At 42.9% G+C, this 15,074-nt stretch overlaps 1 protein-coding gene across 5 annotated transcripts in view; it reads left to right on the top strand.

The window, feature by feature from the left end:
• ADTRP (androgen dependent TFPI regulating protein) overlaps window positions 1-10,289 on the top strand; it is a 71,907-nt gene extending 61,618 nt beyond the window's left edge. For 2 of the 5 annotated variants that reach the window (XM_058285226.2, XM_058285225.2), the window contains exons 6-8: window positions 1,184-1,335; window positions 9,116-9,227; window positions 9,453-10,289. In XM_058285226.2, coding sequence (XP_058141209.1) covers window positions 1,184-1,335; window positions 9,116-9,227; window positions 9,453-9,588 — 400 coding nt within the window. In that variant the 3' untranslated portion in view covers window positions 9,589-10,289. Of the gene's footprint in view, window positions 1-1,183; window positions 1,336-6,287; window positions 6,402-9,115; window positions 9,228-9,452 lie in introns of those variants that run through there. The other 3 variants (XR_009182751.2, XR_009182750.2, XM_058285227.2) reach the window with 3 other exon arrangements.
• The last annotated feature ends 4,785 nt before the right edge of the window (window positions 10,290-15,074 follow it).

The following is a 15,074-nucleotide window of genomic DNA, read 5'->3' as shown; positions in this document are numbered from 1 at the left end:
TGAAAAATAACCCTATGTCGTTTCAACCACTCAAACTTGAATGTGGTTCCAGACGTAGCCTTTTCTGTTACAAGAGATAGCATCCTCAAAGAAAGGTGACTGAGAAGGCTCTCAGTGTGCCAACGCTTGGAGGAGAGAGAAGCTTTTGAATCCTTATTAAATCATTACAATCTGCCAGACATTGTTCTGTGTGGTTTACAAGTGTGGACTCTGTTAAACCTTACTACAGCTTTACAAGGTATACAGTGTCAGTCTTCCCACCTGACACGTGGGGGGAGGAGGACGGAAACATTGACTGGCTGAACATAGCACAGCTAATAGGTGGCAGAGTTAGGATTTGAGCCATAGCAACTTGGTTTCAGATTCTGTGCTCTTAAGCAATTATAAACCGTAGCTGATACATCATCTTCCTGTTTTTAGCTTTAAAAGTTATTTCAGACTTCGACATCTTCCAGTACAGTTGGTTTGCTGCGAACTGCATTTTTAGGCCTCCCTTAGGCAGAGCAGCTCCTTTCCTAGCATTTCTTTTCTTTCTCTTGTCTTACAGTAATGACTTATATGCTGTCTTCACATAGCAAGATTGGAGAACCTCCCTGTTAATCCACCCATTCCCACTTAACACTCTATCCATGGTTAAATCTCTTGAGTTGAAATCAAGGTAAAAAAAAAGACCCCAAACACATTGCCTAAGAGCAGTAATGCCTGGTCTCTGCCTCTCCTACCCCAATGGACATGGATGCTTATGGGAAAGTGGAGCCTGACTCATGTGCAAAAAAGGAAACCCCACTTCTCCAGCCAATAGTGCAGCAAATGGATGCCATTTTAGCAATCTCAGTGCCTCAACAGGTCAAATAGATCAGGGAAAGGAATAATTCCTGTTCTCACATATTCTCTTTGGCTAATGATATGTTTGATGTTCTCCCACAATCTTTTACCATCTTTGAATCCTAGTGGACTAGGTCAAACAACCCAAGCTAGCCCATGAAACAGTATGTCTTATTGAATCAAATCTATTTATTCATAAAAGACTCACACTTCTGTTGGTTCATGAGAATGCTTCAGTGGTCAACAAACACAACCAAAGGCTTCCTTTCACCTATCCAGAACCACCATTGACCCTGAGTAGAAAAGGCCTTTTTTGTCCCCTACGGTCCTAATTGCTGTAACTTGTTGTTTTGTGCAGGGTTCTGTGGATTTACTCTGAGACTGGTACGTGGGTGTATCCCATATTTGCCAAACTCAACCCACTGGCGCTGACAGCCTTCTTCTCTCTCAGCTACGCCCTGACTGCCGGCATCTACCTCCTTGGAGAGAAGCTCAACCACTTGAAATGGGGTCAGTTTTTTTTTCTCTTTTGTCTGCAGAGTCTCTTTTTCTCACCTTCTCCCCACTCCCCTGGGAAACAGAAGTAAAAACAAGTCCAAACCAGAAGGCAATGATGCTTGATGCCTTCATTCAAAGGACTCATTCAGATCACGCCAAAGTTGGTGAAGGAAAAACATGGGGGTAAGATGGTACTTTCTCAAAGGATCCCATTGAAGGATAGACCCTCCTCCCCTCAAACAACACCTCATTTAGCTTTAAGATTAAAAATAATCTTGTTTAGAAAGCTCAGGACCCAAAGGGAAGGTGTCCCTACCCTTAGCATGAAAAAAAATAAAATAAAATGAGATCAGAGTCTCCTTCCCTTAAGAGGGCTTCAGGGGCATAAGCTGTTAAAATGTCAGTTTCCTCTTTGAAGGAAATGGACCCAGATGACCCTCTATCTATTCCAACCACAGTGAATTCCCCCGATGAGTTTCCATCATCACCCGTCAGGTTGCCTCACAAGAAGATAAATCACATCTTAAATGTGAGATTAGAACTTTAATCTAGACAGGAGCTTGGGTGATGTGACTAAGTCAATAAGCTAAGATTTCTAATTACAGGTGAATAGAACCATGGGACTTCTTCCTAAGAAACACAAACCCCAATTTTATATGGAAGATTTTTCATGTAAAAGTAACTACCAAAAAGTCAGGTTATAAAGTACTTTCCCAAGGTGTGTGTGGGAACTCTACCCTATTTTGTATATGAGGAAGGCAAGGAGTCACATACAACTCCCCACATCACCCGCCCACATGCCATTCTGCTCTATCAAAATAGAAATGGCATATTCCACCCAATCTACGAACTGTGTGAAAACATAAGCCCTTAAATGCAAAAAAGTGACAGTTTCAGAAGGTTCAGTACAAGAGTGTTTATTTCTGAGAGGAGCCTGAGACCCTAGAGAAATAAGCATACAACTAGAATTTCTACATGTTGTTCTACTCTTGGAGAAGTTAACTGATTAAGAAAGCCCCAAAGGCAATATCTTTTTTGAAAGTAAACCCTAATAAATGGAATACCAAAAATTACTTCCAGAATCAGGATTCTAAATCCCAGGAAATTATCCAGAAAAAAAAAAATGTGTTGATATTTCAGAGCCAGAATCTCATTCTAACTAGTGTTTATTCCTTGAAGTCCTGGGTAAAGATTTTAATGCTGTTTTGACTTCCTCCTTGCTAGAGAATATACTATACCATAGGTTGACTTACACAGTCAGAATTTATTGGCTCACCTTTTTAAGGCTAGCAGAAGTCCATCATAAGGCATCATCATGTCAATGCTTTCTTCCTGAAGACTGGCATTCTGGGGCTGGCTGCCAATGACCCTTAGTCCTGAGCTCCTCTGTCACATGGCAAAGCACACGGCAGCTGCTCCCTTCTCTTCCATGTTGCACTGACTTTCAGCTTCTAGCTGCTGCCTCTGGCTTTCTCTCTTTCTGTGACTTTCCCTATAAGGCCTTTAGAAATAAGATTGAGACCTATTCTAATTCAGCTGGGCCATGCCTCACCTCACAAAACCTCATCAAAAGGTCCTACTTACAAGAGTTCACACCTACAGGAATGGACCAAGTCTAAGAACATGTTTTTCTAGGGTATGTAGCTCTAAACCACCAGAAAAGTCTTCCCCAAATCTACATTTGAAAAACAAAAGAAGAAAACTAATCTATTTGAAATTTGATTATATAAGAAGTATAGAGAAAAGCTAGATTATTCAGTGCTTAGAGAACAATAACCTTTAAAATCAATTGTATTGAGTTCAATAATGACTAATTTTTAAATTGGTACTCTAAACTGAATTTTAAACATCCATGGAATTAAAAAATAGAAGTTTCACATTTATTATGATTCAGATCACTATTTTCAATACAATGCTCTCTTAAACAAATCTCATTGTTTAAGTACTATATGTAAATTTTCACTACCATTCGCTGTCAATGAGCAAATAGGATCAACATCTGCATCTTCATTTACATGGTGTGCATCTTGAGTGTGTAAATGTTCAAGTGAGTGGTAGAGATTAGAGTAGACTGTGCATGTGTCTTGCACGTGATTTTTAACTCTTTAAGAGTAAATGGGTATAAAGTTCTATATAGCATCAAAATATGGTAATAAGTGTATTTAATACTGAAGATGCCTTAATTATGAAAAGGTGGGTAAGAAGTTAAAGAAAAATTAGATCCCTTAAAACTGCAATGACAACAAACATCTTTTAATTGCTTAAAACTAGGTAGATTGATTATGTGAACACATTTTACCATGTTCCCCATTCTGCCTGAAGAACTTTAAAAGTTTCCCTAATTACCAATTAAAGCCCAAGTCTTTGCAATAGCACACAGGCCCTCTGTGATCCAAACCCTTTTCGGCCCTTGCTTTCCTTCTTCTAAATTTGCGCCCCAGCAGCACCACAACTTATTTTCCACACACACTGATGCTCTTTCTCACCTCTGTGGACTTCTGACTTTCATATCCCCCAGTCTATGCCTGGCTCATGCTGCCTCATCCATTTTAGAACAGATGCAGCCCTCACCTCTTCCAGGAAGCCCTCTCTGTCGGCACAGGTTGGATTACAAGTCGTCCTATCTGCTCCACCACTCTTGTATACCTCCTGATTACCAGACTTAATATTTTACCATAACTGCTTTAGGGATTTATCTTTACTGTAGGCTCTGAGTTTCTTGAGGGATAGGACTGTGTCATATCCCTCTTTGAATTCCCCATTTCCATTAGCTTACCCAGTGGATCAATCAGTACAGACAGGAAGGATATTCATAAGCTCTGTCTCCCTGGAATGAGATGGGACCATTTACAAAATGTGTTCTGAAGACAATGGACGAGGAGTGTCTCTCATGGTAGGACATTAGAGGATTGGACAGATCGTTAGGGATTATGGAGAGTGATGCTATGATGTACTGGTTGGTGAGTCATTGAAGGACATTTGCATGTCCAGGGCAGGCAGTACAGAACATGGGGGAAAGCACTGGAATAGGAATAAAGAAAACAAGGGTATGTCCCCTACCTGGTCACAAACTGACCAAAACCCATGGCATATACTTCAACCCCTGGCCTTGTCATCCTCAGTGAGAAGATGACCTCTAAGTAGGGTGACCACATCCAAGCTTGCCCAGGACAGTCCTGGTTTATAACTATTGTCCCGGGGTCCATCTGGGAGCCTTTGTCTTGGATAAACTTGTCTAAGCTTGAACAGCAAATTGTCTGGTTCCTCTTCCTCTGAGTCCCTCTCCAAACCTTCTGTTCTGGAGCTATGAAAGCAGGTAGGTAGCATTCTATTCTGTCCAGATCTACTTTCTTACCTACTTTCACAAACCAGTCTCCCTTAGATTAGAGTAGAAATTCAAAAGAAAGCTCATTTGAGACAGTAGAGGGAAGAGGTAAAGAAAAAGGCTCTGGTGCCAGACTGCCTGGGTTCAACCTTGGTACTCCCACTTGTAGATCTGTGACCCTGAGCAAGTCACAAAAGTCTTCTGTGGTCTACGAGTTTTCTCTTGTGCACATGGAGACAATACTGGCAGCCTCCTCCTAGGGTCATGGAAGTCATTAAATGACTGGCTAAGTGTCAAGAGCATGGAGCAGGGTCTGGCGTACACAAAGCACTTGTAAGGGTGAGTCACTATTACTGCTAATCTCATTCTCACCCAACCAAAATCAGTCACCTTCTTTACTGTGTGGCTATTCCTAATCCTCCCCTCCCATTTTTTGCATCAATTCCCAGTTTTCTCAGCTGAAGGTGATTAAAAGATTATCTCCCCATCTAACTGACTGCAAATTGACACAGATGGTGCATTTCCCCCAAAAAACCTAGAGTGAAATAGTAGGTCAGGTTAATCAGAGACTGGAAAAGTCAAAATCTCTGCTTCTGAAATCTTGAAACAGTGTGCAAGGTTGGGAGCACCAAACACCTGCCCTGAGTGGTTTTTGTCAGTGAAAAGTCCATCCAATATGCCAAGGATCTCTTTGACCCTCATCTGCACATTATAGAACCCCTAGGCGAGTTGTAGAAGTACTAATTCACAGGCCCCACACCAGACCAATTAAATCTATACTTCTGGAAATGATGCCTTGGCAGTCGTAGTTTTCAAAGTTTCCCAGGTTTTAAAAAATTTCATTTAGGATCAAGAGCTGCTGTTAGAGAACTTTCATGGGTCTCTAAATCACCTGGGGGTCTTGTAAAAATGCAGATTCCAATTCAGTAAGTGTAGGGTGCATGCAGCCTAGATTCTGCCCTTCTTACAAGTGCCTGGGAGATACTGATATTGCTGGTCTAAGGACAAGACCGTGTTTTAATTTGCTGAGAGCTGCCAAAAGCAGGATACCAGAAATGGGTTGGCTTTTACAATGGGGACTTATTAGTTTGAAAACTTACAGTTCTGAAGCCCTGAGAGTGTCCAGATCAAGGCATCCTTGGGCCATGCTCTCTCCCCAAAGACAGGCACATGGAGGCATCTGCTGGTCTCGCCCTTCTCTTCTGGGTTTCATTGCTTCAGCTTCTGGTTTCTTTCCTGGGTTCTGTTGATTTCAGCTCCATGCTGTCATGGTTATCTCTTTCTGCTCCTGTGACTTTTTTCTGCGTTTCTTTCTGTCTTCATCCTCTTTATAAAGGACTCTAGTAAGAGGATCAAGACCCACTCTGGGTCATACCCTACTGAAGCAACCTAATCAAAAGAGGGTCCCACCTACCATAGGTTCACACCCACAGGAATGGATTTTCTGGGGTCCATAAAAGCCTCAAATAGCCACAATGCCTCAGGGGCCTGGACTCATACCAATTTAGATAGTAATAGTTACCAACCTCCTTGCCCAGTGCAGTGGTCTCAAGGTTGTGGGTCTGAGATGGGTGTTGGTGATGGCCATAGTCACTGAATACCTACTCTCTCTCTCTCCCTCCTTCTCTGTGACTGTTAGGGGGTGAAAATGAAGAGGAGAACATGAAGGATAATCCTAAGAAATGAAAACAGGGATCAACTGTAAACTTGGAATTGGGCATGATGAGGTCCTGCTCGGGGTACATAGACACAGGTAACTGACCTGGTGTACCAGAGTCCAAATGTGGTTATGACTTTCAGGAAGGTCCCACAGGACTTCAGGAAAATGCTGTTGTTCTAAAAGCATTTTCAGTTCCAGAGGGCTCCACTGCTTGATTTGTCACTGCCCCATGCTGGCTTTTATGTGTGATGCAACAGTGGGCTGGAAAAGTGCTGAGTTAATTGTGAGGACCAATTACCCACCAAGAAAAATTCAATTTCTACTTTTTGGGGAGGTTATAGGAGGATGTTAATTCCAAACAATGATAGAAGCAGACAGGGAGATGCAGTATTTGGTAGGTCATTGTAAGCTTTCCCACTGGTCTGAACATCTAGGTGTACCCTAGACAGATTCTCCTCCATCCTGACTGGGAGAAAGGGGCTCTAAGGAAATCCCATCATAGGCCTCCTTCTGTGCCACTTAATTGCTTACTTTCTTTGATTTTTTTTCTTTCTTGATGATAGGACATAAGGATGCTGACTCCAGGACACAGTCCCTCAGGCAGAGAAAGGGAGTGCTAAGAGCCTCTAGACTAAAATGGCAGGGCTTTGATATGAGGGTGGAAGGTGGGATGGGACTGGAAGGCGGTCAGTTTACCTATGACCCATGACCCCTCTTCCTACATTCCTGAGGAACACATGCCAGGCTATCCTTTGTCAGGGTCCAAGTTCATAGATCTTTTTCCTCCTATGGACCAGGTTATAAATTGGAATATTTAGTCTGACAACATGATCTTGTTATGGCCCCTTGGACAGAATGACATTAAAACTTTCCTTTAGTACTATTTGCTGTAGACCAGATTTTTTTTTTTTAAGGAAATGTTATTGTTAGGAAAAGCTTAGAGGTCATCTAGTTAACCCCTTTGGTTTTATCCATGAAGAAATTTGTTAGAATGTGTATCCATCTTGCATACTATTCCTGGTGACTTACTAACACTAGAAACTTATCATGACCTGATTCCATGTACACTTCTAAAGCATTTAGTCAATAATCCTGTGTGTGTGTGTGTATGTGCTTTTGTTGCCCTAATTTCATCTCTCCCAAACTCAAAGAGAGTCTACCTGGGATTATGACTTCTTCCTTTTCCTCAGCATCTTTCCTCACAGTGACTCCCAACCAGCCCTCAGCAACAACTACTTTCTGCTTCAATATGGAGTTGTCTCTTTAATGCTCAGACCTCATCTCTCTAACACCTCAAATTCCCAGCCATCTACCTTCTCACTCATTTCCCTGCCAACCCCACTGAAACTAGGCAAATGTTCTTCAAATTTTCAATTCAAGGTTTAGCAGTAGTTTTTGGGGTTGTAGATACCTGGGTGTAAGTTTTTGTGAGTAGTATGTTTTTACCTATTCTGTGCTCTGATTGTTGCGATAATAAAGTATATAATTACATGTGATATCTATAGTCATATTGATTAAAAGAATGACTTCTTTGCGAAACCAGTAGAAAATATTTGGGTCACTTACTCAAGACAAACATTAACTATTTGGCCTAAAATGTCTCTACTCTTTGGTATTCTCTGACAGAGGATAAAGAAAGGACAAAAGTAAATCAAGTCTTAGGACCGAATTCCATAACAGCTGACTAGGTGTGTTCTACTGGGAAAAAATCCCCACCATAAAGGAAAGAGTTTTAACAAACCACATTATCTCCCAATCAGAGTTTGAGATACATTTTATGAATTTGATTTAGGTAGGATATGTGATATATTACTAAGTCAACATTTCCCTTACTTCCAGCTATATATTTGACAGTGTAGTAACATGATGAGAGACGAATTCTCAAGGCTCAAAGAAGCACAGAAACTGCTCTGCTGCATGAGAATTCAGGCTGAGGGGACTCTTCTCTGCTGGAAGCAAAAAGGAAAATATACCTTCTGAAGTAGACATACCATATAAGTCTCGACCGAATAAATGACTTTTGAAGTGCCACTCTCAGGCCCATTTGGGGAAGGGGTCTTTTCTAGGACCTTGGTGGGTAGGTGGGAGCTTCTTAGCACTCCATGTAGCTACTTGGTTTTGGATGTGGGAAGCTCTGATCCAACTGAAGGAACCTCCTGCTCTTTCTTCCCCCCAACAGAATTTCCCAGCCCTGCTCCTGGGCAGTTTCTCTCTAAGCCTTTACAGATAGTTCCAATCACCCATCACTAGGGCCCCTGAGTAGGAAAGCTACAGGAAAATAAAACCATTGGAAGGTATTTAATGTTCACTGTTAGATGGAATGGATGGCGCGGGGGTGGGTGGGGATCTTGAAGGGTGAAACAAGGAATGAGGAGCATGAGATTGTTTTGGCAATAACAGAATAGAATGATCAGGGTTCTATCTTCTATCTGAGGTGTGAAAAATTTTCAAAGCAGGATTGACAGCATTTGGTCAAAGGCAGGAAGGATAATGAGTTAAAGAAGTTTTAGAAATTTCAAAACTTATGCAAAGATTTATGATCATTAAATATGGAGATGTCAACTTGTTGGCTGGATGGAAGTCATTCTAGAAATCCGGTGCTATAATTTCAGTAGAATACAGCCCCTATAATGAACTTACTAAAAACTAATAATAATTTTAAAAAGTAATTAATATGCCAGTACATTTTCCACCCAGACTGATAAGTTGATTACCTGAAAGATCATGGAATGCCCCTAATTAGGTGAATACCCACTCTTCTATTTCCTCACTAATTTCATGTGGTCTCTTTACCTCCATCTGCAAAGTCTCCGAGTTCTTTGAGGACCTGTACACAGCCTGCAAACACTTGCCAAAAGCCGCACAATGGGTGTCTCACGTTAAACATGCAGAGCTCCAAGAAGGCAAAGAGCACTACCTGTAAGTGGTTAACTGGGAGCAGGTCCCCGAGGAGAACCGCAGAGGGGCTTCTTGCCTTTGCCATAGCGGTGGTTGTTTCTCAGAACCCCTTGAAGAACATCCTCTTGCCTTGGGGAAAGGGTCCACCTCTTCCCACTGCCCCAAGTCTGAGTGAATCTCTACCACTCAAGAAGACTCATTACGGAAAACCTTGAAGCCTGAGTCTCTCTGTTCTTCTTTGCACAGGTGGCCGGGTGCAGCCGCTAGAAAAAAGGAAATGATTGCATGCTGTTTTCCAAGAATCAAGGAGGAAGAAAATAATAGAGTTCACCCTTTTTTTTTTTTTCTGGTTGGGGAGGTGGTGGAGCAACGAAGAAGTTAGAAAGAACAGGGGAGATACTGAAGTTTAATAAGAGGTATATGAGGGTAGCTGAATTTGAGAACTCTTGGTGTTTTCAAAGGTTTAGGACACACCGAAAACAAATCCTGCTGTCTCAGAATTTATTATCTTTGACTGACCTTTGTGAAAATGATCTGTGGTCAAAATCTCATTAAAGGCCAAAGGAAAGAAAAGAAAAAGAGAGAAGAAAAAAAACACCACCACCTCACATAAACGTAGTGTTAAAGAATGTTTAGAGAGAGAAAGGAATGTAGGATTATCCAAACTTTTATCGAGGACACCTTACCAAGAACCCTAGATGAAAAATTACTTGCCTGAACAAAGAGTTAGTGCTAGAACCAAGATAACAGCTTTAGTCTACCAGATCTTCTAACTCCCAGTCCAGTGTCATTTTTAAATATTCCCAACTTTCCTAAAAATCAAGGATTTGGGTGAGCTAGTCATTTTGATGGATTGCCAATTTATTTTTTCTAGATGTAGACAGGAGTTGAGAGGGCGGCTGCTGCCAGGTATGGTAGCAAAATTAATTGGAGTGATGAGAAAATATGTTAAAAAATTGGGAATATGTCCTTCCTGTGAGCAAGTATTGGGGGCAGATATAGGCATTGAACAAAGTGCCATTGTCAAAAAACTTCTTCCACTTGAACCATGATTAATTCACCAAATAAATGTTATACATTGTACTTGGGGAATAATCTGGATGGGAAGTGGTCTGATTATGACTGCTGAGATTGCTTGGGTACAAAGCATTTTGCGAAGTTGTTATGCGATCAACAAGCACATTGATGGACCCTGCTTTGTTTTTCCTATGGGGCTTTCTGGGTCTTTATTTATTGCCAACTTTTTTTGAAGAATACAAATGTCAGACATTTAGTGGCGGATCAACATGTTCAAGTCTACCAGAATGTCATCAAGCCCATCTATGTTGGGGTGGACATCAGAGTAAATTATACTTGAGCAACCCAACCCAACATAATCATACAAGAGAAATCAGGTAAAAGTGGATCCCAAGAGCAGTCTTGAAGGGGTAAGTAAGAGGCCAGAATATTCTCATAGGGCAGGTTGCCCAAGGGAAGTCTGGGATAAGCACCAAGAAACCTACTCAGTCTCCTCTCCTTTCCTACTAGTAGACAACTATGAGCCTCAAGTCTTGTTTTTTTTTTTCATTGAGCTGGGAACACCACCTTCTTTCCCCCACACTTGCTGCCTCTAGATTGTGCAAGCACCTGGTCTCCACAGGAGCCCAGAAGGAGTTGTCATGGTGGAAATTCCCCAATGGTGGTGTCCACAGGGGACCCCCCAAATTTTCCACACCCCAAAGATAACTCAAGCTGTGCATTTCTCCAAGTCATAGTAAGCTGTTGACTGGAATAAGCTTGCAGATTTCTATTTGAGGCTTTGTAGTCCACAGGACCAAATTAACCTTCATTACTGCATGACTGGCCACCAGGCAATATCAATTCCAATGCCAGAAGTACCTCAGTCATTGCCCATCCAGCACATATGCAAACACACCAGTTCTTCCTTGATACTGCTATAGCTTAAGAAAGGATAAGCAACAAAACACCTATAGTGAACTGATTAACCATTCAAAGGTATACAGTAGTTGATGCCTATACAGGATTGGGTTATAAAACAACAATAAAAATCAAACGATGATACCGGCAATGAGTCATGTAGTATTGTGCAATTCACAACCACTTCCACCTCCACCGTCTCATTTGATCCTTATGAAGACCTTGTAAGTAAAAACTGTATTACGGCCTCATTTTACAAATGGGCCAATTGAATTTCAAATTGCAGGGTGCTGGTAAATGTTTAATGACCAGCTTACTGGGAAAAGAAATTTTAGAGCCCTGATTTACAGTGTTTACCATTTTCTACGGTGTAAATTCTCCCCCTCCATGGCCTTTTCCAAAAAAGCTACCAATGTGATGTCACTAAACAGAGAACTGGGAAAAGACATGCACAATCAATTGGTCCTCTCAGGCCTGAACCAGCTGGCTCCAGCAGACTCCTGGGTTCAGAAGAGGGAAATCACATGTCCAAGGTCACATGGAGAGTTGAGGCCCCTCTCCTTCCTTCTTTATACAGAGCAAAACAGTATACAGAGCAAAAAGTCTTCTAAAAACCAAAAATGCATGCAAGGTTGGAGAAAAGAAGTGGTCAGTGGAAGCCCGATTTGGTGGAGACCATTACCCATATAGGCAGCGAGAGGGGTGGCCCCACTGTCCCTTAGACAGGCCCATGTCCATGCTATGTTCCCATTGAATTTAGGCAAGGGGAGCATGTACGGCTCAAGCAGTTGAGCACCTGCTTCCCGCATGCAATGTCCCGGGATCGTTTCCCATTGCCGTCTAAAAACAACAAAACAACAAGCAAACAAACGAGAAACTCAACTCAGGGGAGGCAACGTGCCTCAGTGGCTGAGCACCCGCCTCCCACATATGAGGTCTGGGGTTCAATCCCCGGCCCCAGTACCTCCAAACAAACAAATGAAAAAAGAATTTGGGTGAAAGACTTCTCTTGTTTGCCTAAGCAATACATGAACCCACTCCCCTCCCTTCATCGGGGTCATAACATTTTCTCGAGCTATTTTCAGCTCCTCTGCACCTACTTGCTTGTAATACTTGTCATAACAGGAAATCAGTTTCACATACTGGAATCTCCAGACACGTTGTGCCCACATGTGGGCGCGCGACGGTGGGGGGGGAAGAAGGGGGAGGCTGGGCCCCACAGAAGACCACTGGGCTGAGCCGTGGGCACACCCCAAGTCCCAGGTCCAAGCAAAAAAACCAGACTCCATATTCAGAGAGGCTTGTTTTCCCTTCTCAGGGAGCTGGCGCTGCCTTTTTCCCCCTTTTCTTATAAAGCATTAGAGTAGGGCAGCAAAGCCAGTCAGAACTGTTTATTTATAGCTGTGGATTTTCAATGCTGTATAAATTAGAAATCATTGCTGAATGAGGCCCGCGCCCACTCACACACGCAGGGCCGCTCTCCGGAGTCCTTTCACACGGGTTGACTGTACACAGTCTAAAAAGGGAGAAAATGACATGCTCCGCGTCAAATGACGGAGTCACAGCTAAACGGCAAGGCAGAAAACCAGCAATTATTTTTCCTCAGCACAATATGGGGAGTACGACAGGTGCAATTATCCAATATTATTTAACAGCACTGGTTTGTGGTATAGGGAGAAAATAAAGGTTTCTGTGTCTTGGAGAGGAAAAAAAAAAGAAAGAGAAAGAACCTGCCTGGCAGCTCCTGTTTCTACAGATTAAGCTGTGTTATGTAAATTGAAACTGGCCAGGATTCCAAAAAGGGAAGAGAGAACCACCTAGCTCCTTCACCCAGCCTCCCGGGAAGCTTGCAACCTGCAGAGCCCTCAAGGATTTCTGAGGAGGGGCCCCTCGCCTTGGGGAGCTCTGGCCTCAACATCCTCCTTCCCAGGCAATGGCTTCAGGTGACACTGTGGGGAAGATGGGGTTTGCAGAGCATTAGTCCCCTTCTTTGGAAGGAAGCCCCTCTCTGCTTTGGGCTTTCCGTCCCTCAGAGGACCAAAGACGAGGTCAAAGAGAAGATGGTCCACAAGGAGTAATATCCATGCCTTTAATCTGATGTCCTATATATATTTTCTTTTGCCTCCAGTACACAAGAGTTTTATTCTTACCCCCCAAGTCTTTGTCCATCCAGCTCATACTCTCTCCTTCCAGCTACTGTCTAATAATAAATGGTCCTTCCCGGTTCTGGTCCCTTCTAAACTCTCCTGAAAAGCTTTCTCTCACCCCTCCGGTACGTTTAGCTCACCCCCTTCTTTAAGCTCCCTTAGCATAGGCCCATGCGGCATTCCTTTGCTCTCTTCTTCATATGTGCCCCTTGGCCTCTGTTTCCAGAGAGGGAACCCTGGAAAGAGCATGATCTTCAGAACCACACCAGATCTGAGCTCAAAGCCTGCCTCCACCACTATCTGGATTGAACTTGGGGAAAATAGTTTACTTACCTGAGCCTTGGTTTTTTAACCATAAAGTCAGATGGCAATCTCAACCAGGATAAAATGAGATCCTATAAAGGAGAGGGTGCAAGTCCATGGGCCCAAGATCCCCCATCCCACCCTGCGAGAGGCCAGCGCACATGCCTCGTTGTTTCCCCAAGAAGACCTAACTTGGCACCATCTTAAAGTGCCTGAAATACTACAGATGGACTTGAAGATTGCCTAGAGGTCCTTCATCATAAGTCATCATCCCCTCACATTTTCCTAGATTCCCAGCTTTAGAATCACCGATTCATCCTAAATCTCAGAATCCTGTTAACAATGATGAGCGAATGGTAGTTTCCTGTGGCCTAGAGGTGGATAGCACAATGGCAAAATGTTACACAGGACAAAGGCATTTTGATGAAGAGGAATGGCTTGGAACATGGAGTGTAGGCTGATGGGGCTTCAGATTGGATGACCCTGATTACCCAAAGGAGGGCATGGTGGTCCTGGGACCAAGGCAGGGAGGTTGGTCCTTAGGAGAGAAATGGGGGGCATCAAAGACCAAGTCTGCACATATCAGAACTGATTTCACTTTAGATCCTGCACTCCCCATCCTTATGGATGATGCAAACTGTACTCTCATTAAGGCCTGATCTAGTCTGATTCCCTTATGCCATCATTCCAGAGATTTCTCCAGCCACTGCCATGGTCTGATTCTGAAGGGACCGTGGAAAGAACCCCTGCTCCTATGGCCATCTCAGATATCTTGCTAATGTCCAAAAGAAGTCCTTCAAGGAGGAGGAAGCACCCCATTTCACATGAGAGACAATTTTAACATGTAAATACAAGTAGCATATTGATGTAAACTCATTTGCGTTCAGTCACAAATGAAGGATATGTGATACTTTTTACTGCAAGTGTTAATATAGCCAAGTGCTAATGGGGATATTGTGGGAAAAGAAATGGGTACAGAAAGGGTTAGCAGCAGACTCCCATGGCAAACCTCGCATAGTTTGCAATTTTGTACCATGTGAGCTGCCAACTGCATACATATCTCATCTCTCCTTCCCCTTTCCTCCCTGAGAGAGAGCATCTCTATGGTTAGAATACCCCAAAATAAAGCTGGACGATGATCTTGGCAGCTAATGGCTCAGCTAAGTTCTATATGCCTTAGGAGGAAAGGAGAGAGGACGCAGAGCTGTGGCAGGCCACTCTCTATCACTAGGCATATTGAAGCCTGCTTTGTGGCTGAGGAGAGAAGTTAGTGTTGTTATGATAACTCTTAAGAACAGAGGAGACAAAGTTAAAAAATAAAAAAAAGGTGGAGGAACCCTCAATTTCCTTGGCTCGTGGAAAGCCACAATCAGGTATGAACTTCCCCACAATCCCTTCTCATCCAGACATCTCATCAACCATGGCAATGCTGAGGTGTCGACAAGACACTTATCAAGGGCATCTGCATGCTTCTTTGAATGCAGGGAGTATGTCTTCTTCG

The sequence above is a fragment of the Dasypus novemcinctus genome, chromosome 22, assembly GCF_030445035.2.
Source record: "Dasypus novemcinctus isolate mDasNov1 chromosome 22, mDasNov1.1.hap2, whole genome shotgun sequence".
NCBI lineage: Eukaryota > Metazoa > Chordata > Mammalia > Cingulata > Dasypodidae > Dasypus > Dasypus novemcinctus.
The sequence above is the reverse complement of the archived record's forward strand: the minus strand, read 5'-3'. Positions and strand labels throughout refer to the sequence as shown.